General features: G+C 60.6%; 1 protein-coding gene across 5 annotated transcripts in view; it reads left to right on the top strand.

The window, feature by feature from the left end:
• The window catches only part of PTPRN2 (protein tyrosine phosphatase receptor type N2), an 809,741-nt gene that overhangs the window by 372,577 nt on the left and 412,402 nt on the right, over nt 1-24,762 (top strand). For all 5 annotated transcript variants that reach the window (XM_045496335.1, XM_045496337.1, XM_045496333.1 and 2 more), the window contains one exon: nt 3,934-4,013. In XM_045496335.1, the coding sequence (XP_045352291.1) occupies nt 3,934-4,013 (80 nt within the window). The remainder of the gene's footprint in view (nt 1-3,933; nt 4,014-24,762) is intronic.

Genomic DNA, 24,762 nt, shown 5'->3' with positions numbered 1-24,762 from the left:
CTGGAGCCCTGGCAGACCATAGGGCAGGGTCTAGGCACACCCTCCCAGTGGGGCGCCTCCCGCACATACTGCCTCCCGAGACTGGAGGAGACCCAGCAGGGCGGGGCGGGCGGCCGGGAGCTCTCTGGCCATTCCCGGATGCCGCATCAAGTGTATCCCTCTAGCTAATATTTTAAATTCTTTCCCAACACAGCAATCCCTCTTTTTCTTGTCAGCCTCTGCTTCCCCTGGGCCTTCCGATTGCATGCCCCTGGGGTCTGGAAGGGAGAAAGCCCTCAGGGCTCTCGGATGAAGCCCTTTGTGTCCACCCACTGTTTGCAAACAGCCCTGGGCTCAGAAGCACCAGTTTATTGCAAGTCAAGGCAAGCGGTTAATATTACACCCCAGGGATCACGAAGTAGAGGAGGGGAAGGAAATGAATCACAGGTTGACCCCTGAGAGAATCAGCATTTTGTGGTGATCCCCGTGCTTCTGCCCTGGTGGGTTCGGTCGCCGCTTCGGGCGCTGTTGCAAAGCGTGGTCAGATAAGTCCTCGTTTGGTTTGGGGATCTGACGCTCTCTGATGGTGGGTTCACGGCAAAACCCAGCCCCTGCGTCCAGCGCTCGTGCTCACAGTGCTTCTTATGTCACAAGCCCCTGGTGGGAAGCTCAGTGAGCGTCTGTGTGCCCCCGGCACGGCTCGGTGCCCCGAACCGGCAGGACGTGGTGGCGCTTGGCCAAGGGGCAGCGGGGTCTCCGAGTGCAGTGGGCACGTGTGCGAAACATCGGGGGACGAGGCTGGTCTCTGCTCAGCCCCTACACACCCTTCCTCGTACCCGGGACGCTGTGCAGCACTGGTCGTCGGGCACTGGCTTCCCACGGCAGCTACTCCGGGAAAGCCGGAGCCTCTGGTCCAGAGCCCGCTTCCCCACTTTACAGCTGGGCGAACTGAGGCCGAGGAGGTTGCAGGCCGAGCGGAGGGGACGTTGTAGACTTGTGGGTGAGAGCTTGGTGTAGAGACTTCCATGTTGCCACACGTCGGGGCAGGTATTGGGGAAGAGCAGGTCTGAGTCCCTGTCGTGGCACCGGGTTGGACTGCTGACTCTCCCTGGATGTCCTCTGCAAACTCGGGTTTCCTTCCGTCTCGAGAGACTCGAGAGAGAGGACAGGCCTGGTGGCGGGGCCGGGGCTGGGCGGCCCGGGGGCCGTGCCGCATCACCAACCTGGGTTCTGAGAAGCCGACGCTCTGAGTGCTTCCCGAGTTCCAGGCGCATTCCCAGGTGTCAGCTGCGTCCCTTGCTGGCCAAGCTGCCACCCACAGCTCCCTGCCCCTCCTGCCGGCCCCCAGGGAATGGGGGGCAGGTGAATGCACTCTCCTCCACCACGTGGGTGAGCCAGGAACCGGGAAAGCCCAGGGGGTCTTCAGAGGAAATTCTCTGCACCTGAGGGAGGATTTGGGTCTAGGGAATTCTTCCGCCTAGGAATTCTTGGGCGTTTAGATTAGACGGGGAATGTCATAGAAACGACACAGAACCCTCAGGTCCCGGTGTGAAGACCTGTTATTAGTGCCCTTTTGATGGCAGGTGGGGCCTATTCATGTGGATAAGGACCTTCTCTCAATGGAGAAGACAGCTGCACTCGGTCGCGACTCGGTCACAGCTGTGACTCTGTCACATCCACCACGTGTGTGAGGCCCTGGCAGGGACGCTCCACGTGCCCCCAGAGAGCCAGCCATTTGGGAAGCGACAAATGTCCTACGAGACAGCTAACGTGCTCAGTGCCAGGCGGCTCTGCACCAGCTGGCAGATCTGGGAGAGGGGTCTGCCATGGGTCAGAGTGTGGATGGGGGGGGGGGGTCAGGCCAGAAGGGACTCTGAGCAGGGGAAGAGGCTCCAGCTCACCGTGCTGGGGAGACGGCTGTCGCTGGGATCTGGCTGGGCAGCTGCAGATACAGGCCCGGGAGCCTTAGACTGGGCCTTAGACTGGGTGTGTGGAGAGAGCGGGTCTGGAGGGTGGGCGACACGTGCTCCTAAGGACGGCCTCCTGGGGGCACGTCGGGCCAGGACGCAGCCCGTGACTGGGGTCAGGGCTCTAGCCACTGGCGGTGGGAACCAAGCAGGAAGGACGGACATGGTGGCGTTTTCAGGGAGTTTCAGCAGAGTTTTGTGACGGTGTAGACATTTCTTGCACAAAGAAATCGAAGAGAAAGTCCACGGGCTGGGCCATGGCTGCTTCACAAAGCTGGGGCTGATTCGAGGGTCTCCTTGGGCTTGAGGGGGTGCCGAGGCTCCTGTGCTGCATTATGGGCCGGACACGGCGGGCTGCCCGCGAGAGGTGAGCCAGGCACTCCTGTGAGGGGCAGGACAGAAGTGGGACCGCGGTGTCCCGAGTGGGGGTCATGTCTGAATCCACAAGAACGCACGAGCTCAGAGCAGACCTGGTCGAGACCACGCGAGACCCAGAAGCAGCCGCTCGCCTCTGGACGGATGAGCACGGAAGGCAGGGGGGCCAGAGATGAGACGCCGAGCGGGGGCCGGTTTTCTTACGGCGGTTCGCTGCCAGTTTTGAGGGTGTCCTGATAACCTTCACATGGCTCTCGTTGAGCACGGCCTCGTTACTCTTTTATTCTGACTCTTCGTAGTTTTCCTCGTGTCCCCGTTTTCAGCACCTTTAAAAATGGCTGTCGCGACACTGACAAAGGTGGTGGAGAAGGTAGGACTGGCAGCTTGAGGAAGCATCCGGAGAGATGTGACTTACCAGCTGGAGGGGATGTTGAAGGCCTGGCACCCGCAGTTTCCGGCGCCCCGGCACTGGGGCGGGACTGGATGTGCAAAGTCCCGCACACACAGTAGAGACCTAGCAATGGCAGACGAGTGGTTTTGCTCTCCGAGGTGTTATTTTGGTCGTCGAATCCACGCACACGGAGGAGGTTCCGTGGTCCAGCCCCTGCACCGAGGGAGGACACTGCAACGTGAGAGCCCATCTGTGGACGGTGGCAGGAGCCTCTGGCGATCACCAGGAAGGACAGCTCTCCAGCCGCACCCTGACGCCTCTGGGGCCCTGCGAGCCCCTGCCGGGCACAGCGGCGTCCATGCTGGGGCGGGGAGGGGAGCACCCACCTCCCTGCAGCCTGCACGGCACCTTCCTCTCTGTGGGACCGGCCCTGTACCTCACACCCTCATTCACCAGACGGATAAGAGATGGGGGGATGCTGTTTTCGGGGAGGGGTCTGGACACCTGAGGCCAGGAGCCTGAGGAGCTAGGACACGGGTTCTGGTGGAAGGGACCCAACCCCCCCTCCCTCCTCCCCTCCCCTCCCCCCTCCTCCCTCCTCTTCTCCCCCTCCCCTTTCCTAAGGTCCTCCCTTCTTCTTCCCTCTCCCCTTCAGACGAATAAAATTATTTAAAATGAGGTATATTTTTGAAACTGATGTTCAACACAGTATTTAAAAAGCTTTGAAAATTTTAATCATTCCTGCCTGGCAATTCCCTCCTAGTTATTTTTATACTAAATAGTTCTTAATGACTTTGATAAGTTTTTTAAACGGCTCCTGTCAAGAGAAATTTAAAAATACCGGTCTCTTTCCTTTCTGCTTTTGATTCCTACCCCTCCAGCGGGAGCCAAATACTAAAATCTGTTTCCATACCAATTTTTCTTCTTCCCTCGCAAGAATATCTGCTTGTTCTTCTCGGCTGGTTGTGGTCGATTTGAATTTTTTATAAGAGCGCTGCCGTGTATGGGTTAGAAAAGCAAAGCCTGTCGACAGAATTCCTGGAATTTGGGGACAAAGAGGCACGGCGTCGAGAAACCCGGAGCCTGGCGAGGTCGCGCGTGGAACAGCAGGGGCTTCGATGCGTGTGTGTCGTCAGCGTGTCCGCGTTTCCCGCGTAGCTGGCGGAGAAGCGACACGCCGTGCAGAGCGGTTCTGAGCTCCTTCTTCCTGGTCTTTTGCAGTGTTGTGGGCCCAGCGGTGACCTTCCGACTGAGCGCCAGTGTCCAGAACCTGACGACGGGAGATGTCGCGCAGGCCGCAGGTAAGGCTGTCTCGACACGACGCACGTGGGCGTACGCTCGCCCGGCCCAGGGACGACAGGGTCGGTCGGCACCGCGCCTCATCACCACTGCGCGGCGGGCTGGGCTGCAGGTGCAGGATGAGGACCACACCGCTCGGTCTGAGACAAAGAGCCTGGCGCCCAGGGGAGCAGGGGCCTGGGGTCTGCGGCGGCCCCCGCGTGGACAGAGCAAGTGACATTTTGCTTTGAGGTTTTCCGCGTTGTCCCAGGTGAGAAGCTCACGCTGGCCGTGCTTCTGTCTGTCCCGGACCAAGACAGTGCAGGATGAAGGGTTCGAAGAGAAACAGAGCACTCTGTTCTAGCTTTGCTTCTAGGGCCCTGGGGATTCCTGCTCACCTGCCTTGAGACCTAGCAAGTGATCTCGGCGTGTGGTGGCCGTTTGCCGTGGAACGGGCCTCGGCAGGGCTCCGTCTGGCGGGGTCAGCGGTCGGTCTTCTCTGGTTTGGTGGCTGCCGGATTTTACTCGTAGGTCCTGGTGCCCTTAGTAGTCCTTTTTTGCGGAAGCAATGATTTCAGTGGCCAGTAATTTTTGGTGAAGGGAGAGCTCCTTGCCAAGTTGTACTCTGCTCCAGAAACCCAGCCAATTTCGACCGTGTGGAGAGCCCAACGCCCCGGGCTTCGCTTCCGTGTCCCGGGTCGCTGTGAGGCCGCTGTGAGGTGTCTCGGCAGGCAGTAAAGTGTCATTCCCAGCGGAGCGGCTTGATGTGGCCCCAGGGAGAGAAGCCGGCAGCTTTCGCTCCAAATGCCCTGCCCCCTGAAAGGGAGGGGATCCCGCGTCAGTGGCTGTGGCCCTCGTGGCCGCAGGCCCCTCCTTCCCTCCGGCATCCATCCTCGCGTCTCCGCGGCAGAGATGGTCAGACGAAGTTAGGACCCGGTCAGCGACTGTGGTTTTTTTATGCAGAGTCATGAACGGTTGTCCCACAGGTGGCCGCTCATCCCAGTGCTGGGAAGCAATGCTTTCCCAGTCGGATTTGCTGGGACTTCAGGGCACAGTAGTGAATGGTAAAAAACGGAAGGAGGTCTTTTCAGCTTTTACGGTCCTGGCAGCCTACTCCCTGGCGGTGGCCTTTCATTTCTTCTATTGCTCTCTGGGGAAACTGGGGTTGCTTATTTAAAATCTAGTTTGCTGGTCATTTTAAATGTGTTCGTGTCCCGTACTGAGATGCTAGATGCCGGGGGGCATCGCACACTGGGTGTATGTTTGAGAGCCATGGCAGTGACTTTCTGAATACTTGAATCTGCTCAGGTATCCCGGTGTGCCTGCCGGACTTTCGGGAGTGCCGGAGCTGTGCAAGCTGAGGGTTTCTTGTCGTGCACGTGCAAGAGGTTCCACGCGCGCTTTCAAAGAATTAGTTCTCTTGTGTTGTACATAGTTTTATCATGTTACGCACGTACCTGGTGCTATACGGGAAAAAGGTTAAGAAAAACAGCTTGGTGACCATCAGGACTCTGTGTTTTGGCAGTGGATGTACCAAGGGCGCGACTGGCACCAAGGTCCCATCCCCGAGGAGAAGTGAGCTCTCTGAGCACTAGACTCCCTCACGTGTTAACAAGGACAGGAAGTTTTCGCGGTCTCTTGTTTTAGAAGGTGTTGGGGAGCCCTTGCTGCAAGCGACTGATCTGCACTGTCGGGCGGACCCGTGTCAGGCGGGCTGGTGGCCCTCGGCACCCTGCAGACCAGAGCCTGCCGCGGGGATCGCTGCCTGCGGACACAGTGACTGTTTGCATGTGCTCCCCTCGGGGGCTCAGTGGCACGACGCTGCAGGCATCTTATGAGGGGGGAAGCACCCCCGGTGGTGGGACCGAAAGGGAACTTATTTGGCGAATTTCGTACAAAGTGATACGAAACGTAAGGAACAGGCACGTAGTTCCCACGACAAACGTCCTTGCTGTGCGTCCTGACTGAGGAGCGCAGCTGGTTTTCTGAGTCCAGATCCTGCTCCCGGTACGAGGGGACCCTCTCCTGGACTTTCTGCCCCACTTATGAACCCGAATGGGTGGGTGACAGGACGCGGGAGCGCGCGGTAGGAGCGAGCGAGGAGAGGACGCGGGAGCGCGCGGTGTGAGCGAGCGAGGAGAGGACCCGGGTCCCGCGTGAGGAGGTGCTTCCGCGTTGGAAGCCGCTGGTGCTGGTGTGTAGCTGGCGCACGGCGGATCCAGGCGCAGAGCTCGCTGACTCGATGGCTGAGCACGCTGCGGTGAGTGGCGGTTACCGCTGTTCTCTCTGGCCAGGTCGTCTGATCAAGCAGAGAAATCCTCTGCTGCCCTTCACGTCCCTTATTTTCAAGTAGTGGGTTTCTGGTCGATGTTTGCGTTTCTTGTGTCGGAGAAGACGTGGGTAAGTGACCTTTGCCTCCCGCTCTGCGGCGCCGCCCACCTCATGACCCCCGGGCTCCCGTCACCTCCTGCCGGGGGTCACCTTGCGGGCTGTCCCGGTGGCAGGCCGTGGACATCCGGTGCCGGGCTTCTGCTCGGCGGCGTGTTCGATTCCCTCGCCGACCGCGTGGCTGGCGGTTGGCCGTCCGTGGCAGAGTCTCCCTGGGACCCGGAAACGCTGGGCTGCCTGTGGGCTGGGTGGCCCTCGGGGCTGATGGGGTGCGGTAAGGGCCGTGCATGTCAGCAGGAAGCACCGTTTGGCGGCCCCGGGAGCAAGTGCCTGACGGCTGCGGCTTCCAGAAGGTTCGGACGGGGGAGAGGAAGGGAAGGGCGCTGGCCCCATCGCTGCGTTCTAAACAGCCAGGTAATTGCTTCTGGCATCTTGACAAGTGTTTGCCGGAGTGGAGGGCGGTGCTGTCAGCGTGGCGGAGCCGTGCTAATCGGCCCAGCTGGAGAAGACTCCCGGAGCCGCGTTTCCGTAATTAGAAGTTGTGAAGGCCAGTTCTCCTCACGGCTTCACCCTGGGTGTGAATGAGTCAGTGCTACGAAGGGGTTTCGTCTGTCCTAATTTGCAGGGTTACCCGTGTAGAAACATACGAGCGGTGCTCAGGGAGGGGTTAGGGACGGGGGTCAGACCAAATACTAGAAACCGTATTACTCGATATGCACTGCTGGACAAAGGGAGCCAATGCATTACCGACGCCATTTGCGGGAGGAACAGGTTCTCCCTCGTGGAGGGGCGAGTGGGTGCCGCCCGGTTCACTCCAGGAGGCGTTTGGCCTCCTTTGGCTGTCGACGGCATCAGTCACTCTCTGTGCCCCCGGGGTGCCCGGTCGTTCTGGTCTGCTTTCTGCCGTTTGCCGGGCTGGCCCAGGCTCCCTGCCTCCTGTTGGGTACGGACGGGACCGGGAGCCCACCGCCTCGCCACCTGCTGCTTCTGGAAGGGCCCGGGCCACGCCCACCAGGCGAGCCTCTCCTCTGCTCTGACAGCCTGTGGGAAATACCAGGCGGGGCCCCTCCTGGGTGGGATCACGGTCTGTGTGCCTTCCTACCTGCCCCACAGGCAACGTGTGACCCGGAGTGCTAAGTAAGTGTCGCCAAATTAGTCACTGGTCTTCACGCTTTGTGTGGAAAGTCGCCTGATTTTATCAGCAGGCAGGCTCTGTCTGCATGGGCACAGGGGTCTCGTGTGGAGCCCAGCGCGTGGAATTAGTGCTCTGTCCCATTGTACAGACCCCTCAGCGTGGGGCGGACACGGGGTCACAGAGGAGCGGAGTCCCGTCCAGGGGTGGGGGCTGAGGTGGGGTTCCCAGCTCGTGTGTGTGCCGTGTCACCTGCAAGCTGTGGGACTGTGGGAAAGTCCAGGAAGATGGGGCACGGCCCTGGCTTTGTGGGTCCTGTGAAGGTCAAACGGGGTGGCCTGCGAGCTGAAATTTCAGCAGGTCGATTATTGCTGACCTTCCGTTCCCGCCACGGGTCCGGGAGCCACAGCTGCTGCTTCTGTAACGTGAGGGTGATGCGCGAGCGCAGACGGTCACGATAGCGGATGGATAAGCGCTTCGTCGGGGGTGACCCCCGCGTGCTGTGTGCAGCCGGGTCACTTCTACGAGCCCAGCCCTCTCCCCGCGGCTCTGCGTGCTCCCCCAGATGACCGGCCCTCAGATCTGAATCTGGATCTGGTTCCGGGGGAACCCACGGGGGGTGGGACTTCAGTGTCTGCTTCTTGTGGGCCAAGGAGCCCCTGGCATGACACGACCTGAAACGCCTACCAGGGTCCGTCTGCCCAGCCTGCCGACTGTGGTGGCGGGCACGAGGGGAGGGAAGTAACGGAACCGGGAGGCCGTTGCCTGTCTGAGGTGACGCTGGCGTGGAAAGGGCGATGACAGGGGCCCAGACGCTCAGGGTCTGGACGCGGTTTGCAGATTTAACGGACTCGGGCAGGGGGCTGAATGTGGGGTGAGGGAAGGAGACGTGGAGGGTGGCCCAAGCACCTGGTGGCAGGCGTCCCGGGTGGGGCAAGGCGCCCCTGGAATCAGATGTCCCGAGACGGGCGGGCGGGCACTCGCATGTGGCCTGGGCAGGACTCGGGCACCAGCACGGCTCACGTGGCGTTTCTCTTCGCTGCCTCCACCGCTCTGTGCCCACCGCCCCAGGAGTCTATTTGGCGCTGGGGCAAGAAGCCCCTAGATGGCCTAGTGCAGGTTTGTCATTGACAGATCCTGCTGCTCAGAACCCCAGCCGAGGCCGGCTCTGTGTCCTTACGGCCTGTTTCCCGTCCATCAGCCGTGTTTTCCGCCTGCCAAGGCTCCTTGAAAATGAGCCTGGTGACTGAGGCGGCAAGGCTGGCTCCCTGGCCCGTCTGGCCCTGTGGTCCTTCCCCGCGGGAGGCACACGGTGACGGGCGTCAGGCACCTGCTCCACCTGCGGTCAAGGGCGGCACCCCTCGGGCAGCCGGCCGACCCACCAGCAGAGCGGGCAGGGGTCAGCTGGACGGCGTGAGGCGACCAGTGGAGCTCAGAGCGATGCGGCTTCCCTGCCCGGCACCTGTTTCTCCAGCGTGGGTGTGTCGGCTGCCGTGGATCACCCCACGAGAGGTGAACGGGCCAGAGCCGGTTCCGTTTCCCACGCTCCACCTGGATGTCCGCCGTGCTGCCCCGTGGCGCTGGAGGCTGGCAGAGGAGAGCCTCGAAGGACAGGGGGTGGGCTCAGAGCCAGAGTCCAAGTCCGGATTCTACTTCCCTGTGTTGAGACTGTGGACGGCTCGTTGGGTCTCGTCGAGCCCTGGGTTCCCTCCTTGTCAGGTACGGGCCTGGTGATTATGCTCCGTGGGCTTGCATCATCAAACCTACCTCATCAAACCTACCTCATCAAACGAGGTAGGACGCATTTGGTGGGAGAGGAGATTTAAATTCCAAGGGCCGTGGGGGTTGTTAGCTGCCATCGCTCACCTCGGACCGCTGTTGTGTTTGGGATCAGAAAGACACTGGGCCAGTGCATCGCGACACAGCCTCTTTCAGTGAAGGTCTCAGGTGGCCCAGGAGCTGACAGGTGTCGTGGGGTTGGAGGGTAACAACATACCGTGTGTTGTAAGAATGTGGAAGGCTCGTGGCCTAGTGCACGTGGCTCGTGGCTCGTGGCTGTGTGTAAGAATGTGGAAGCCTCGTGGCCTGGTGAGCCCCCCGGGTTGTGGGGAGACACGAGAGCTCGGACCTTCCCACAGTGGGGTGGCAGGTGCGTGGGTGGCGTCGCTGTCTGGGCGTCTCCACAGAGGCGAGCCGGCACACGCTGAGATGCTGGCGATGGGTAGCACCAGGGAAGCCGGGCTGCGGGTGGCGGCCGGAGGCATCAGCACGTGGCGTGAACGTCACGGGAAGGAGGCTCGGGAAGGAAGGCGCCCTGCGCTCCGGCACCTTGGCCTGGAGCCCACACGCGGGGCGCGGTGATGCCTCTTAAACGTGAAGGGTTTGTGCTCGCTCGGCATTTTCTCACGACGGCAAAGCACGAAGAGGCAAATTCCACGTGGAAAGTCTTCCACAAAAGCACTGACACGGTTCCCGCCGGGGTGTAAACTGGTACGTTCAGAAGCCCCACCAGCCTCGCTACGGCACCGGCATCCCCGGCTCAGCCAAAACCGTTCGTGACGGAGCTGATGGCTGCCCTGCTTTAACGGTGGTGACAGGGGTGAGCCTTAGTGTCTGAAGGGTCCCAGTTACGGGGATTTGTCTGGTTTTATGAGTCTTCTCTGAACCTAGCCGACCCCACCAACAGCTGCTTTCCTGTGTGTGCCATGTGACTTCCGACGGGAGGGCTGGGAACAGAGATGCCGTCTGCCGGGCTTGTGACGGCCGTGGGGGCCCCGGGCAGAACAGAGCGGCACAGGGACAGTGAGGAAAGCAGCACACGGTGCCTCCCCATTCCACCCGGAGGCCTGCCTTCCCGCACTCCTGCTTCTCAGCATTGTCGGCCCGGTGCTCTCCCCTCTCCCTGCAGAGCCCTGCCGGGACCCCTGGCCGCACCCCTGCAGCCCAGTCTGCCTTCCCCGTCTCGTCTTCAAGCCCACGTCCTGGATCTTCTCTGGCTGTTCGGGAAGAGGTTAGAGGGCAGTGCGGTCAGCTCCTTGGAGCTTTCACCCCCCAGCACCCGCCTGTCCCTGCCCCCTGCCCTGTGCCCCTGCCTCGCTGCTTCCCCAGAGTTGGCCAGCCACGGCCCGCGGCCACACAGGCCTTCTGGCCCTCAATGCCATCACCGTTCGTACCTTGTCAGTGGCTGCCAAGCCTGATGTGCTTACCGTGGCTTTTTATGGAGAACATCGGCTGACCCCAGAGGTCCGGGACAGTGGTTCTCAAAGCACGATCCCCAGGGCAACACTGCCAGCGTGGCTGGGAACTTGTTAATAAATCACCCCTGCGCTCTGGTGTGGGGCCCAGCTGCCAGGGTGAGACCCGCCCGCCAGGCGTGGCTGGTGGCAGTGACGTCTGGGAGCCCCTGACCGCTCTGTCCTTGAAGATAGAGCCAGGTTGTCCCCGTCTTTAGACCCCACCACTGAACTTGGTGCCTTGCCCGTGGCAGGAGCTCAGTCAGCGTTTGAGTTTGATACGAACAACGAACGTGAAGCAAAAAGAACTGTGAGGCGTTTGAAATACGTTTCCCCTGTTTCATGAGACGTCCTGAATGCAGGAGTGTTCTCTGAAAAGCGTGTTTATGGCATTTTCATTTGCCATAAGGGTGGAGATAAGACTTCACCCTGAGTCTACCCCACACCCCTGTGAATACGCCCCCTGCCGCCCCTGCCGCGGCCACCAGCCTCTGCAGCAGCCCGCTTTTCTGTGCGGTGCTGGGAGAGCAATTCCAGGAAAAGAGGAAAAATGCATCCTGTCTCCCTCCAACTTAGGATCCTGTCTAGGACAATGACTGCTCGCCCCGTGACGCTCGAGCGTGTGCTGAGCAAGGACAGCCTCAGGATCCAAGGTTCTGCTGCTCGCTGGCCAGCACTCAGCTTCCGCTGCGGGCCCCGCCGTCACCAGCCTGCCCCAGGGGTCTGCTCGGTCCCGAAACATGTCTGGACGGGCAGGCGCCTCCAGGAGGGGCGGCCACGCGAGGCTGGGACAACGCAAGGGACCTGCGGCCTAAAGTAAGGTAAACCTGCACATCTTCCCAAGAGAGGACGCCCAGTGCTGGAGAGGCGGGAGATGTGTGACGGCGCCCCCACAGGGAGAAGCCCTACGTTGGGTTCTGGCCCCCCGACGGCCCCCCCCCCCCCGAGTGGGGATGGAGCCTCCAGTAGAGGCTTCTCTCCATCCTGGAGCCAGGAACCCGGCCCCTTGTGGAAGAGAGCTTGAAGAGAGGCTGCGCTCGATCCCAGACCTTCCCGCTCACCTGACTGCTGGCCAGACAGGCGGTTCTCAGAGAGGATAAACGGAAGCACAACTCGGTGTCAGAAGGGACTTTGGGCACATAAGTAACCTGGGGCCCCACGGTGAGACATTGGGGCATAGAGCAGGCCTCTCCCAGGAAAGTGTTGTACCTGCTGTTCCGTGCATTATACCTGCTGTTCCACCATTACACCTGCTGTTCCACGCATTCACCATATTCTGTCTCTTGAGGAGCATGTTCAAGGGGCGAATCTCCTGTGATTTTCTTAGTCCGAAGGAGTACAGAGGGACAGTAACATTCTCATGCTCCAGGGTAATTTCTATTCTAAATATGCAATTTATCATCATTTAATAGAAGTCAGATTTCTTTTATCTGTAATTAAGTCTACAGTGTGTTATTTTTCGGAGGCCCTTGTGGACTTCTGACTTCATTCTAAATGCACGAGTAACAGAGTGCCCGGCGTCAGTTTGGGGAATGGTTCCACTTCCTATACGCTCTCTGTGGAAATGTGAGAGCACCCTTGACATGGCTCACGGGCTGTGTGGCGGCCGTAACCCTCCCTCCGGCCCCCGGCACTGCCCGGTCCGGCTCTCGTCCCGGCCGGCCCCACGGCCGTCCGCCTCCGTGCCTCTTCCGTGCTTACCTGAGATGCGCCCTTCGCTTCCGGGCAGCTGGTGCTGGAGGCCCACATGCCGAGGGCCGGTTCGCGTCGTCCCCGCAGACGCCCCGAGGTGGCCTCCGTCCGCGCTAGTCCTCGGTAGGCCTATGCGGGGCTCCGCTGGGACCTCGTGCCCTCGGTTCCACGACGAAGACGTGTGTTCGGGGAGGACACGGCTGATTCGGATGCTCCTCCGAGCCTCTCGGCCGGAAAACCCTGTCCTGGCTCCTGGGGCTCGAGGCCCCAGGACCAAGGTTGGTGCCCCGTGGAGCTGTTGGGACGGCCCACCTCCCGTGCTCCCCTCTTCACCCCTACGCCGCGGGCCCCCTTGTTAGTGCCTCCCACCCAGAGGATGCGCGAGGTGGTGTCGTATTGTGTCGCGCCGTGTCCCGTGTTCCGCGTCCCGTGTCCCGTCACATCACGGCACGTGGTTTTGTGCCACACTGTGTTGTCTCGCGTCACGTGTCCTTCTCAACGCCCGCTCTTTGCCAGGCCGAGTCTGTGTCCCGAATCCCTCAGAAGCAGGAGGCGCACCGTGGCTGCTCCGTGCCGCCGTCCGCACTCCGTGCCCCCTGCCGTCCCGGGGACGCCAGACAACCTGACGTGCGTGTGACGCGGGCGTGTGTGCGCGGAGCGGGTGGACGCCCCGCCGACGACGCTCGGGGGACGGTGTGATCGAGCCGGCGGTCCACCTGTTCGTCAGGAGAGGCGACCGTTGCGTTCCTGCCCCTACAAGCAGCACGTCCCCAGCGGACGACCTTCGGGAAGCCACTCAGATCGAGAACTTCAGGTTACAGGCAAGAAGACAGGGACACTGAAAAAAGTACAGGGTTGTCCCAGCAGAGATGGAGCCATTGGCATCCTTCCGAAGCAGCGGGTCGGTGGCTCTCTCCGTGTAGACAACTCCGGGCAGATGGCGCTCTCTCTGTGTAGACGGCTCTCTCTCTGTGTAGACGGCTCTCTCTCTCTGTAGACAGAACTCTGTGTAGACAGCACTCTCCCTGTGTAGACAGCTCTCTCCCTGTGTAGACAGCTCTCTGCGTGGACAGCTCTCTCTCTCTGTAGACAGAACTCTGTGTAGACAGCACTCTCCCTGTGTAGACAGCTCTCTCCCTGTGTAGACAGCTCTCTGCGTGGACAGCTCTCTCCCTCTGTAGACAGAACTCTGTGTAGACAGCACTCTCCCTGTGTAGACAGCTCTCTCCCTGTGTAGACAGCTCTCTCTCTGTGTGGACGGCACTCTCTCAAATGCTTTGCGGACAGAAGGGTGGTAGTTGTCCGTCCCGGGGTGGTCCTGGAAGCAGCAGTGAACGTGAGTTGCTCATCCTGTCCCCAGGTCCTCTCGAACCTCCAGACCACCTCCGGAAGGTGCTGTCTCCTTCCTCTCCCGGAGCACGGGGGTGCGGGACGGCGCGCCTGCCTCGGGGGCACGTGTCCTGAGCAGGAGCGCGCACCGCACACACCGTCCTCTTTAGTTCCGCATGCGCCCCTCGCCCTGTGTGTGTGTGGGGGGGAATGTCGGGAGGGGTGAGAACCCCAACCACCGGACGGCTGCTGGGCTCAGGCACTCTTGGGGTTCAGGGAGCGTGGGGAGGCTTGACAGGCGTAGGCTGGCACCTGCTGCTTGTCCCCAAGCCCCCGGAGGCTGGAGGCAGAGGCCCTTTGCTTGCGGTCCCGCGGCTCCCCCAGCCTGCAGCCGCAATTTCTGTCCGGGACCTTGTCGTCCCACTGAGGAACCTGCTTTACGGGCAGCCGCCCCAGAGGCTCCACCCTCTCCAGGCTACTTTGGGTTGAGCGAGGTTAAAGCCAGTTCGCTCTGTGTACCTGGCTATTTTCTAGTGGACTGTGCAGAATTAGCCCCGTGTTCTTGCCTGCCTGTTCCGTAGGAGGGTTCACACTGTCCCTGGAGGCGGGGGCCTGTTTGCCTCCGTGCACGGATATTTGTAGGGCCGCCGTCACAGGGAGATGTGGCCCGTCAGCGGGCCAGAAGCAGGATAGAACCTGAGAAAATGCAGATCGTGGGCTCTGAGACACGGCGGCTGCTCCCAAGGGCCCCGTGCGCCGCGCTCCATGGGGAGGTGGACCGTGGCCCACGGGAGTCCACGCAGACTGTTCCTGAGCACCCACCGAGGCCGGCTAGTGGAGAACGGCGGGTAGGGCAGGGTCAGGTTTGCATGTAACGCCCCGAAGGGTCTGCCCAGCGTCTCCTCCTGAACAGAGCAGTGAGTATGCATGTGTGGGGATGTGTGTGCAGGTGTATGTGGTGTGTAAGTGCCTGTAGTAATGTGTGCAGGCATGTGTGTGTGCAGTTGTGTGCTATGTATATGCACATGCTATGTGTATGCGTGTGGTGTGTGATATGTGTAGGTGTGCAAGTGTGGTGTGTGTGTGTGTGACATTGTAAGTGTGTGTGGCTGTGCACCTGTGTGTGATATGTGTGAGCACGCAGGTGTGTGGGTGTGCGAGCGAGTCCGTGTGCATGACCTGCATAAGTGTGCAGGTGCCAGAGTGCATAGGTGTGCACATGCATGTGATATGTGCGGAAGATGTGGGTGTGCAGGTGTGTGATATGTGTAGGTGTGCAGGTGCATGCAGGTGTATACGCGTGTGGTGTGTGTCTGTCCGAGGTCGCACGACAGCCCCCCTACGGGTAGGTGGGTGGGACGGGTTTTACTGTCACGACCTGGGGTCCGCCCGTGCGGCATCTCCGGGAACCCCACCTTCCCGTGTGACGGGGGGCGGCTCCCCTCCCTCCAAGGGGGAGGCTGGCCCCGTGCTCGCTCCTGTGCTGGGCTCGTTCCCGGAAGCTGGTGCGGGGCCCGCACGTCCACGGCTCGGCCAGGGGCTGGAGCTCGCCGAGCTCCGGCTTCCTCGGGGAAAGAGGTGGGACGGTGCTGCGTGTTTTCGAGCCCCGTGCAGCCTCACGAGTGCCACAGCCTGGTTTTCTGGCACTTCCTTTGGTCGAAAAAGCGGTGTCGGCCTCTTCCCCGCGAGCAGCCAGGACCGCGTGATCCGTTGTCCACACTCAAGAGTGGCTCCCGTGACTTCTGACTCTGACACCCCAACAGATTAACAGCCTTCCCACCCGGACTCCGTACGGGGCCGCCCCCGCCCTGCACCGGGCGCTGGTAAGGAGGGAGCCCTTGTGACCACGCGCGGCGGCTCGTAACACGGCCACCTCCCTCCTCCGCTGCCTCTGGGTCCACGGCCACACGGTGTTGGAAACGCCCCAGACGTGGGCTCCTGAGTGTTCACACTGTGGCACTGGCAGTCACAGAGCTGTCTGCTCTCTCCTCTGAGTGGCTTTGGCCTGGAGAGGATTTGCTTCACGGCCACCCCTCTGCTGGGCATTCCCGCGTGGCACCGCCTTGGGACATGCAGCGGCAGCTGGTGGACAGGAGACTCGGCCCGAATGGGAGCCGTGGCAGAGGCAGGCTGGGAGTGGCTCTTGTCGAGCGCGTGGAGAGCTGTCCTTGGCTTCCTCCGCGTGGGCGTAACCCCCGCCTTGTTCCCCAGTGTCCCGGCCGCTCACGCGTCAGTAATGGCAGAGGTGGGTGCACGTCTCTAAATGGAGCCGCTGGGCCGGTTTGATCCTTTAATTTGGGACGCGGCTGTGATCAGGCTGGGCGACAGGGATGGCGGCCCTGTCTCGGAGCTGAAGAGAGCTCCGGTCGGTTCATCCCATGGAGGCTGAGCGGTCCCCTGCTGGTGTCGGGAACATCACATCGAGAGTGAGCCAGGAAGCGGCGTGGCTTGTAAACCCTGAGGCCGAGAGCACCGTGTGGCCGACATGCCTTCCCTTCTCCACGAGGCAGACGCGGCCTTTCATGCTGTTTGTCGTTCACCGTGTCAGGAACGTCCCCGAGCCCCGCGCTCAGATGCGGGTGAGGCCGGTGCCCGTTGTGGGTAGGAAGCAGCCCCGAATACACGTCCGGGTACCAGCCTGTGTCTGGAGACAGGGCCTCTGTGATGTCATCAGGCTAAGAGGAGGCCACGCTGGCTGGGGTGGGTGCCCCGTGAGGACAGAGACGTGGGGGGTCGGCAGAGCAGGGCAAGGCCGGCCGGCAGACGCCAGACGCAGGGAGGACCCTCTGCTGGAGCCCGCGCTCGCGCACCCGGGTTCTGGAGTCCGGCCCCCGGAGCCGGGACGGTGCGCGTCCGCCGTGTGGAGCCGTGCCGGCTGCAGTGCTGGTCGAGACGCTCACGGGGCACCACCGCCACCTTCTAGAGCTGCACAGTCCACGTAAGCCAGTGACATAAGGCCGCCCGAAGCGCCGCTAGCCCGCAGCCCGGGGTGCGTCCCCTCTCCGGGAACCGCCCCGCGTTGGCCCAGTGCTTGTCCACGAGGTGGGGGGGCCGGCGGCGCTGGAGGGGGAGACGGCGACGGGGCTTCGGGATGAAGGCTTTCTGCTTAGAGAAGGCACCGCTGCCGAGGAGCCCGTTTGGGTTCGGACGAGGCCGGCGGGCCCGGGGAGCACCGGCAGACCTCAGGCCGTGCTCGGGACTCACTGAAGACACGCCAGTTTGCCCAGGGCCGCTCTGATGCCGGCCATTCTCAGCCCTGGGGTTCACGACTGTCAGTTACAGGAGCGCTCACGGGTGTGTGTGAGTCGGCAGTGACCCAGGTGGGCAGGAACTCTTGCCCCGCGTCGCACACTCAGAGGCACCACGCCTGGGCCGGCCGGGCGTCATTCTCGGGCAGCACGACTGGGACGGGGCGCCAAGCCCCAGCTGCTCCAGCCCAGGTGACTGCCACGTGCAGTTGGCTTCCTTATCCTGCCCTATTTCTAGCATCATCCTGCACAAAAGTCTGGAGAAAGCAAAAGGGGTGAACCCAGTGGCTGGCTGCTCCATGTCGAGCAGGGAGCCTGCCCCAGTTACCACATGTGGGATGAGCAGGAAAACCGTCCCGGTCGTCCTTGTCTTCGGGCCCGGCGTGACGCAGGCGATGGGACGCGTGCGAGTTGCACGAAGAGGGAGGCCAGAGCCGGCCTGTGATCTCGGCAAGTGACAGCCGCTCTGGGCTGCGGGGTGAGTGGGAAGCCTGCCACCTGGAGGTGTGAGAAGTGAGCGAACAAGGAGGTAGGGGCCTCGGCGTGAAGCCTGACAACAGTGAGAACGTGGAACCCCAGCCGTGGTCACCCTCCCCCTCCTCCTGGGCCCCACCTGGCCCTGCAGCAAATGTTTACTGAGCTCCCGCTTGGGGCAGATGCTGCGTGAGCTGTAGGGAACCTGCCCTCGTGGGGCTCAGTGTCAGGGAAGGGACAGTCTGTGGACAAGAAGGAGGTGCACACGCACGTCTGATGACACAGCGGCACGTGAACACAAGGAGGGCGGGGCGGGCCTGGATCCAGATGGGAGAGGTCGCACGCACTGCCCGCGTCTGCCCACGTCACAGAGACCTCGCACGCGGGGAGGGGCTCACGCACTCAGGCCCGGCCAGCTGCACCCGCAATGTGGCTGAGGGAGAAGGAGAGGAGGACTGTGACCATTTCTTGTTTTTATCCTCAGTCAGGAGTTGGGATTGCAAACGATGGGGGGGGGGGGGGTGCGGTGGCTCCTGGGCCCACAGGCACCGACGGGACAGGATGGAAGGGGACGGGATGGGATGGGACGGACCGGCTGAGCCCACGGCCATGCTGCCGCAGAGGGAAGTCCCATGGAGGCTGCAGCCTGTCGGGCCACTGCGATCGTCCATAGCTTGTGCTTCTGCGGTTTACAAACCTTAGGGACACGTCACGGCAGACAAGGGTGCGCTTACTGCCTGTTGAGGACCGTGGTTTAGCAAAGGCTTCTCATCCCCGAGTCTCTCGGAGACACGCTCTTTCTGACTTTCGTGTGCGTAGGGCAAGTGTCCCGTGGCTTCACTCAGGGAGACGGTGGCCTGTGAATAATTACAGGAGCAGCTCCACGGTGATGCAGAGGGCGTGAACAGAGTGACCACGGCCGGCTGAGTTCTCAATTCTGTTGAATTGGTTGGGCAGGCACACCGGAAGGGCTCTTCGAGGTAGAAATGAGGCGGACAGAGCTCAACCAAGGGAAGTAAATGTTGCTGGAAGAGTGAGAGAGCAGAAGTCTGTGTGGCAGAGCCCTTGTGCTGTACTTGGTTTTGGGAGAACTGATCTGAGACTCGGCTCCTGAGGGTTAGTTGTAAATGTCCCCCAGCTGATCCCCGTGACCCTTAAGAGGGTTTTGATGGCCGGCCCAGCCCTGGGCACAGGGCAAAAGTGACTCCTACCCACAGTGACTCCTACCAAGTGGTTTTTCCAAGACCTCTGTGCGGCTCACGGGGGAGGACGGAACGAGCACCTGTTCCTGGTGACCCTGCGAGGTCCTGCCGACGAGGCAGGCTGGCCCCGGCTGCCCCCGTCGTGGTGAGACAGACATCGTGCCATGGCACGCACAAGTGCTGGCTGTTAGGCCGTGACGGCCGTATGTACAGAGCGTCTGTCAGGGACAGAGATCCACCCGAGTCCGGTGGAGGGTCACACTCCTCCTGGTTGCGATCAGCGGTTTGAAGGAGCTGACGAAGCTGCGAGAGGGAGGCCGGCGGTCCAGCCGAGGCGGGCGTGGGCGAGAGTCGCGGCTGTATGGGGGTGAGGGAGGGCCGGGCTGGCGGGGGCCCTCCAGCCACAGAGCAAAAGCAGACGGGGGCGGAGAAACCAGGGAGAAGTGAGCCTTGAACCAGGGAGAGGTGCTGGCATGCGGGACTTAGAGCAGCAAACACAGGCGGGAGGTGACGCGGGTGGGATTCGGTGATGGATGGGAGGGAGGAGAGGGCAGCGAGGGAAACATGAGGAACGAACGGCTGCCAGACCCCAGCTTCGTCAACGCGGAGTCCAGGAAGCAAAGGTGCACCCATCGCGGGCGGAGAGGGGACAGGGCCGCGGTATCCACAGAAGGGACAGAGGTTGTGGAGCCTGGCGCCTCCAGGTGGACACAGCAGATGGTCCGGGAGGTGCGGAGCCCAGCCCCGCGGCCTGGCCTGATCTGGAGCCTCTCCCCCGAGCCACATGAAGGCGTTCTGAAACGTTCGAGGGATGGATCCCACATCCTGGAAAACACGGTTAGCCTCTGGACCGCGCTCACCAGCGAATGAAGGTCTGGTTGTGTCTGCGCCATCCCTCCCTTCCGTCACCTCCCCGGAGTGGGTGACGCGGTCCCTCGGGCGGCGCCATTTCCGAGCTGGCACCTGCCTAGGGGAGACCCGGCAGGGACGCCCCGCGAGCAACTGCCACGTCGACCCTCACGGCCACCCCACCCCACAGGGGCGCTCACGGCCAGCCGAATCGGAAAGGAGTCTCACGGGGCTCCACACGCTCTGGGGTCTCTGTAAACCCCCCTCAGCAGGCTGCAGCTCTACCCAGGTGAGAAGGAGCGTCCTGTGTGCGGCTTTCCGGAACATGCCTGTTATGTTTAAGTGCTTTTCTCTTCGACGTTAAACAGATTTAATCCCTTTAACACTTCACGATAAGACACACTGAGAACACTTGTTCTCCATTTTGTCATAATACTCATCCCTCCGAAGAACCCCCCGGATCTGGTGTCAGAGCCACAGTCGGTCTTGGACATGTTTCCTTCCCTCTGTTTTAAATGGTGCGTTTTCGCCTTTTCTGTACCATTTCCACCCTGGCTGAACGGCTGAGATTCCACAGCACAGCTGCACACAGAGGAGATGCAGAGGCCTCGCCGTCCCCGTGCTGCAAGTGAACCGTGGACGTGGCTGACACGGCCCCTCTGATGCTGGTGGCACTTGTCTCTCAGCTGCTCGCGGGCACCGGCCCGGCGTGAGCTTCTCCGGAGCCTGCTTGGGACTAAGCCCGTTTAACGGCCTGGTGCTTCTGAGATTTCTTCACAGGGGGCACACGTCTCCCCTGCCACGAACCCCTTTCTGGGTTCGTTTAAGGGACATCACTTTCACTGAGCTCGCTCGTGGTTGAGAGGGTGACGCTCCCCGTGAGACGATGACAAAGGAGTGGAGCTGTTTGTGACAGGAGGCGCGCCACTTAGGGTGCTGACGAGCAGGTACGGGTAGGGTCAGCCGGAGCCCAGGGTTGTGGGGGGCGGGGGGGGCGGTGAGGCCGGCGGGCGCCTGGAACGGGCAGATGGAAAGGTGCGGGCAGAGCCCCAGAGGCAGGTGCGTCTCAGACCTTCTCCGCCCACGCCCTCCGTCCCGGCTGGCGGCAGCCTGGGGTGGTGTGGCCTCGAGGAGACGTGGTGGCGAGAAGGGGCGGCGGTGGCTGACCGTCAGCCAGCCGTGCTCCTGTGGCTCTCCAGGAGGCCCCCGCGTGCAGCAAAGGAGTGACAGTGCTCACCCCGTGATGACAGAGACCCAGCGCGTCCCACAGGAGGTGTTTCCTGTGGTGAATGGCCGAACCGGACTTCGAATCGCTCGTTACTTAAAAGATTTCCCCCAAATCACCCACAGAACCCGTGGTCACTGCTTTTAGAGGAATCCGGTGAGGCTCTCCATCAACATTCACAGCCCAGTTTTCATCCTTGGGATTTTGCTCCCTCCTGAAAAGAATGTCAGAAACCGACGAACAAGTGGATAGGACATCAAAGGAGATCACTTATGATAAGAAAGTGTTATGCATAATAAACATGAGCACATGTTTAGCAAAAAAAATGTCCTCTCGTAGAAGTCATTCCCATGTTAATTTAATCCTGCTGTCTAAGATAATATAATCTCTTTGAAACAGTCTCGACTCCAGTGCCCAGGGACCTTTCCTGGATCAGAGGCCGAATTTCCATCACCTGATGAGCTCATCTGATGCGACAGCCTTGGATGCAGACGGGGAGCCTCCTGTCAATAGCTTTTCGTCAGAGACAAAGGGAGGCGAATGTCCATATTCATCCCCTCCCCTCATGCATGAGTCACAGCAGCTCTCTGCTTTTCCTCGGTCTCTACCTGGTCATCACCGCAAATTTCAACTTCAGCTTTTGTGTCTCGAGCTGGCTGTGCCTGCAGAGCTGTTTACGGACGCCTGGCGGCCTTGTCTATCTGTTTGAGTTCAGCGTGTTTTGACATGTAAATTTACATGAGGCATATTTAATCAGTCACAATGATATGCTAATTGGATTCATCTGGGAACTGAATAAACCGCACATTTGAAGAAAAATGGAGTGCACTTATTACCAGCTGAGACACTTTGTAATCAGGACTGTGCATCATCGAAACGCAGAAAGATAAAGAGGCCAGGTACTCGGTAGGGCAACATGAGGGCCCTGATTCAGGTGAGCTTTTCCAGCTTCCCAGACACGCGCGCGCGCACACACACACACACACACACACACACACGCACACACGCGCACGGCTCTCCCCGTGAGTAGCTCCTGCAACGGGCCTGTCGTTGTTCTCCTCGGTGCTGACACGCGAGAACCTTTGAGGCACCTCGGGTGCCTGGGGGGCTCAGTCGGTTGAGCGGCCGACTTCGGCTCAGGTCACGATCTCACGGTCCGTGGGTTCGAGCCCCGCGTCGGGCTCTGTGCTGACAGCTCGGAGCCTGGAGCCTGCTTGGGATCCTCTGTCTCCCTTTGTCTCCACCCTTTCCCCACTGGTTCTCCCCTGCTTTCTCAAAATAACAAATACACATTTTTTAAAAAAAGAACTCACAGGGGCGCCTGGGTGGCGCAGTCGGTGAAGCGTCCGACTTCAGCCAGGTCACGATCTCGCGGTCCGTGAGTTCGAGCCCCGCGTCAGGCTCTGGGCTGATGGCTCAGAGCCTGGAGCCTCTTTCCGATTCTGTGTCTCCCTCTCTCTCTGCCCCTCCCCCGTTCATGCTCTGTCTCTCTCTGTCCCAAAAATAAATAAACGTTGAAAAAAAAAATTTAAAAAAAAAGAACTCACAGAGCACCTCACACCACACTAGTTGGTAAATCCATTATGGGTGTGTGAGCATGTGTGAGCGTGTGCAAGCATGTGAGCACAAGTGAGCATGTATGTGAGCGTTCGTAAGTGTGTATGTGAGTGGATAAGTGTGCAAGCACATGTGAATGCAGCCATGTGCAAGTGTGAGCATGGATGTGAACACGAGTGTGTGTGTACATCAGTGTTTATAAGTTTGTGAACGAGTATATGCAAATGTGTGAGCATGTCCAAGTGTGCAACATGTGTAAGTGCATGAGAGCCTGGTGTGTGCATGCAAGCGTGTGAGAGTGCAGGTATGTGTGAGTGTGAGCGTGGTGTGAATGCATATGGATGAGTGTACAGAGGTGTATGCGAGTGTGTGCCAGTGTGGAGGTGTGCTAAGGTGTGTGAGCATGTGTGCAGGCATGTTTGAGTGTGCAAGCACTGTGTGTGGCTCTGCAGGCATTGAGAGTGCAGGCGTGAGTGTGAGCATGGTGTGATTGTGTTTGAGTGTGTGTAGGAGTGTGAACGTGTGTGTGTGAGCACAATCAAATGTGCATGTGTGTGTGAGTGTGCAAGCCCACGCCTCACCTTCATCCCTGGAGTCGGAAACCAGCGAAGGGAAGCGAGTGCCCCAGGGCATCTGGACCCGTGGCATGGCTCCGGGAGCACCCGCCGATGGGGGCACAGCGTCTGTGGGTTCTTTACCCCCTGTCACTACACACCTGCTCGCCAGTGTCGGGCACGTGGCACAGGCAGTGTGCCTTCTGTGTCTGGTGTGCAAGGGGGTGGACTTTTGGAAATCCAGTGGGCTTCTCTGCACAAAGCCGCGCGTGTGAGCGGTGGGTCTAGTGCAGCTTCCCGGAGACGGGTTGGCCAGCCTCCGACGTTGCCGGTGTCTTCCTGCGTGCGCTGAGAGGCGCAGGGACGGATGCACTTCTCTCCCTGGTAGGCGGGCACGTGGGGAGCGGGGAGCGAGAGCGGCAAGACCGTGGAAGAGAGAGGACCGTGACGGGTCCTACCAGTCCCGCCCTCGGGGGGGGGGGGGGAGGGCGGCGGTCACAGGGCACCTGATGGCAGGGCCACCTGCGCCTGAGGAAAGCCAGGAGCCCAGGCGCAGAGCGCGTGGCCCGTGGGTCTTGGATAAGCCTGGAGACAGGAGTCAGGAGTTCTCTCGTGACTGTACCTGGTGCACCCACACGTGTCTGTGAATAACCAGAGGTGGCGGGCTTGAGGCAGGTGTCACGTCGACCTGAGCTCATCTCTGCTGGGCAGGCTGGAGTTCACGGAGCTGAGGAGGTGTTAGAGAAAATCGCGTCCACAAGTACTTACGACGCGTGACTTAGTAGAGGTTTTGTTCTATAAATTATGGCTTTCTTTGATCTTAAGAGAATACAGAAATAAAAGCACAGTTGTTTTTAAAACAAATAACCCATGAAAGTGTGCACTCATCGAATGGTTGTACTCCTTCCAGAGTAATTCTGTCGACCCTGTTTGAAACAGTAACCTTTCTCAGGCCATTTAAGTAGTTTGGCTTGAATGGATCTTTGCAGAAATTTGCTGGCTTTGTGAGTCGGGGCGCTCACTGCTCCGCATGTGTTTTATTTTTGGCCCAATGAGACGGGATGGTTAACAGTGGTGCCTGGACCGCTTTCCTCTGCTTTAGCTCCCCCTGGCACCAAAGGTAACCGCATGGTGATTACTGAGCACCGAGAGTCTCCCGGGCAGTGATCTTCGACGTGTGCAGAGGGGTCAGCCCCGAGCTGTGCAGTGGGTGCCCTGAAGTGGGCCGAGCTCCCCCGGGAGCCGCAGGGCCGGCGGAAGGTCCAGGCGAGTCTAGAGGAGCAAGTGAGGAGACGGGGCAGGAGAAGGCAGGGTGACGGCGGCTCCCGCCGAGAGTGGTCCGGAGTCGTCAGCAAAGGCAGCGTGGACGTCCACCACTGGGGAGACGGGAGATGGCGGACGGTGGCCGGAGGGGCCAGGCAGACGGTGAGGCGGGGCAGCTCCACTCCTCTGGAGGAGGGGAGGCCTTTCGACGGGAGGTGGGTTCGCTGGTGGGACCCGAGCCCTGGAAACGGAGGTGTGAGCAGTGCCGTGGCTCCGGGGACCCGAGTTTCGACGTTCACTTCCTCCTCCAGCCATTGGTAGCATGGTGACGAGGACATGACCCCCAATTCGTGCTGTGCCCCGAGAAATGGAGGAGCCATCACCCGGCCACATTCAAGTCCAGGAACTCAGCCTCAGCGGGATGGGGGTGCCAGTGGCAGCGGGGATGTGGCACTTAGGTCACAGTGAAGTGGCGCTTGCGTCACTGCGGTGTGACCAGTGTGCCTAAAAGTGAACCATTCGGGTCTGCAGAGCCCAGTCACACTGCCTTGCCATTGGGAGAACTTTCTTCTGAGAAAACAAGGGCAGCCGCTCACACCCGTGGCTTTGTCCGGAGGAAGGTAGCA

Source organism: Leopardus geoffroyi, chromosome A2 (genome assembly GCF_018350155.1).
Source record: "Leopardus geoffroyi isolate Oge1 chromosome A2, O.geoffroyi_Oge1_pat1.0, whole genome shotgun sequence".
NCBI classification, from domain to species: domain Eukaryota; kingdom Metazoa; phylum Chordata; class Mammalia; order Carnivora; family Felidae; genus Leopardus; species Leopardus geoffroyi.
This window is presented reverse-complemented; position numbering and strand designations above follow the sequence as displayed.